Source organism: Coffea eugenioides, chromosome 1 (assembly GCF_003713205.1).
Source record: "Coffea eugenioides isolate CCC68of chromosome 1, Ceug_1.0, whole genome shotgun sequence".
NCBI classification, from domain to species: domain Eukaryota; kingdom Viridiplantae; phylum Streptophyta; class Magnoliopsida; order Gentianales; family Rubiaceae; genus Coffea; species Coffea eugenioides.
The window spans coordinates 8,611,471-8,614,435 of NC_040035.1; the positions used below are offsets into that span (position 1 = coordinate 8,611,471).

General features: G+C 35.5%; 1 protein-coding gene across 1 annotated transcript; it reads left to right on the forward strand.

Annotated features, from left to right (window-relative positions):
- Nucleotides 1–1,082: 1,082 nt before the first annotated feature.
- Nucleotides 1,083–1,730, forward strand: LOC113767174 (putative B3 domain-containing protein At5g35780). Its single transcript, XM_027311334.1, has one exon. The coding sequence runs from the start codon at nucleotides 1,083–1,085 to the stop codon at nucleotides 1,728–1,730; it is 648 nt and encodes a 215-aa protein (XP_027167135.1).
- The last annotated feature ends 1,235 nt before the right edge of the window (nucleotides 1,731–2,965 follow it).

Here is a 2,965-nt window from a genome sequence, read left to right on the forward strand (position 1 = left end):
AACGGGCGTACCTTGATCACCGACACAGTAAGGAGGGGTTGACTGTCATCGCTTGTTTGGTAGTTATAACCTATTTATTAGTAAATAATTGGAATTGCCTTTGTTTATCGATGATCAATTAGGTGAACCATTGCTGAAGTTATTCCTTGGCTAGATCCTTAATTATCATTCATTTGATTTTAGTAATTTGTTATTTAATTTTTAGTAGTTTCTTAGATTTTATTTAGACTTCTTTTATTGTCACCTTCTGCATAAAAACACCCCCTTGTCACCGTGAATTTGAAAAGAAACAATTACTCCCAGTCCCTGTGGATTCGACCCTGCTTACCACTATCTACAGAAATTACCTTTAGTTTGAGCAGGTTTTATTATTGCACAGGCTGACGACAAAATCCCAGAATCCCAGAACCAGAAAGCAAAAAAGGAAACTTCCAAAACTATTACTCCCACAAACTAACATAACGGTAATATGCCCCACCTGAGTCCTAATAGGATTCAGATACCAACTTAAACTATCCAACGCAAATAGCTGTATAAATTCTGAATCCTCACATTGCCGCAGAATTTCTTCGTAGGAGTCCTTAAACCTAGTTTTCTTTTCAACATCAGCAGCAGTTGTTCTTGAGAAGAAGACGAGAGACAGAGATTTCTGATCACTGGGCTTCATCATTCCAGTCCGTTTTAGGTTTTCTTCAATTATTTCTTTTCATTGTTAGTTTTAAGTAATCATTAATAGGAAGAAATCGTAGTTCTAGCATCTAAGTTGGTGGAAGGGAAGATCAAGAATGGGGGTTCTGAATTTCCGCCGACGCCCTCGATAGAGCAAGTATCCTCAAAGATCAAAGTTCGATTCCGCTCAAGATGAGGAGATACTTTGTCCCGTGATTGAAAAAACAGTACCTTTCAAGAAATCCATTGTGAATAAGGGTAAAAAGGAAGTTCTTTTGGCAAGAACTACTGGAATCAGTTCCCAGAATCACAATAATCTACGCAGAACCAGGAAAGGTTCCGCTGATGATCTTTCGGGATTTCGCACATTGACTGAAAAAACAGGGAAAAATTGGGAGAATAGAGGTAAAAGAATGGTTCAATTGGCAAGAGATACCAAAATCAGTTTGCCCATTCTTGATGATCATCAGCTTCTCGATCAAGAACCATTCTTGAACGGAAAATCAGCGGCCACACAGGAATCTACTGGGCAAAGCAAGACGAAGATTACTTTTAAGAAGAAACTAGTTGTAATGATCGATATTCCTGATCGAGTGACGAAGCAGAAAACAGGCGATATTTGTTCTCTTCCGTCAGAACAGAACCAGCGGGAACAACTTCCACTGGAGTTGAAGAAGTACGTAAAGGAACTGGGGGCACCAGGGGAACCTGTTTTGGTGATTGAAAAGAAATTGTCTTCTTCAGACGTGAACACTGGGCTTCAAAGATTGTCGATTCCGGTAAAACAGGTTCTGAATCACGGGTTCTTGACAGAAGAAGAGAGGAGGAGATTCAACATTGATAACAAACAGCAAGAAATTAACGCCCTCTTAATTGAGCCATCACTTGCTCAATCAGGAATCAAGTTCAAAAAGTGGTATATGGGGAACTCTGAAGTGTACGTGTTGGTGAGTGGCTGGAATGAGGTTGTGAAGAGGAATGGATTGAAACCAGAAACACCAGTGCAGCTATGGTCATTCAAGAAGGATTCACAATTGTACTTTGTTTTGGTGCGGTTGTAATAGGGCTGCTCTGCATAGCGATGCTTTATTTGTAAATTACAATCTTGAATTTTGACGTAATTAACTGCAGTTTAATCATGTTAATGTAGGATGAGAATTATTTTCTTTGGCTGTTTCGAAAGTGATGAATTATATGTTTGTACTTATATACGACTAGTAATATTTCGCGTGTGCTTTGTCCGTGAATATATTTTCCACAACATAGTTTTCTAAGGTACTAAATTTCTAAGATGTAATTTCTAAGGTACTAAATTTTCCATGACATGTTAATGTAGTATGAAAATTATTTTCTTTGGTTGTTAAGAAAGGGATGGATATATATAGCTAAATCTGGAACGATCATTCGTGTATGTTTGCCCTTACATAACATAATTGTTTCCAAATATTGACTGATTGCTGTCCATGACATCTAAATATGCACAACTTTGTAAAATTTTTACTGCCAAATTTTGCACAACACAATTCAAAATTAACTTGTTGGAGGCTTCAAGATTTGCGCGTGAATTGTCTTAAAAATAGTTCAGACCTGTACTCCAAATTGTTTTTAACCAGTAAAAGTTGTATGAAGCTCTTATAATGTGAAATACAGGTAGCCTTTTTGAACTAGATAATAACCTTATGTTATTATCATTAATTATCTGCCACTTGTACTTAGAAACCGAAATCTCCAATTGCTAAGTTCTTATGCAAAGTCAAAAAGTATCCAGAGATCTCATTAGGTGTTTATCAACTGTTTATTGCGATGTAACTTTCTTCGTTAGATTAAAATATTCATAAAGTTGCTATTATTATGAGAGTTGAGTTATTTATTCTCTCCTCCTCCCGCCAATAATATTCATATAGTATGTGTAACTATTTCATCCCTTCAATTGTATATTCATGCGCATTGTTGTTATTAGGACTCATAAAACTCAAGGTTTCGAAACCCAGACCTTTCATTGACCAGGAAAAATGATTGGATCAAGAGTCATTGAATCAATCACTGGGCAAATTATTATTAACCCATGACATCATAAATATATGCAAATATTTGTAGAAACTTCAATAATAATGTTAAGAAGAATCACTTCAGCCCTTATTCTAATCTTTTATGTATTACTTGTTTGAAATTCAAGAATAACTTTTACAAGTAAAAGGTAAAAGAAATTATAGAATAGCATTATTATCTACATCTCTAATTTTTTACATTTTTAATTTTCCTAAATTATATGATAAGTAGTTTATAAGATTGGAAT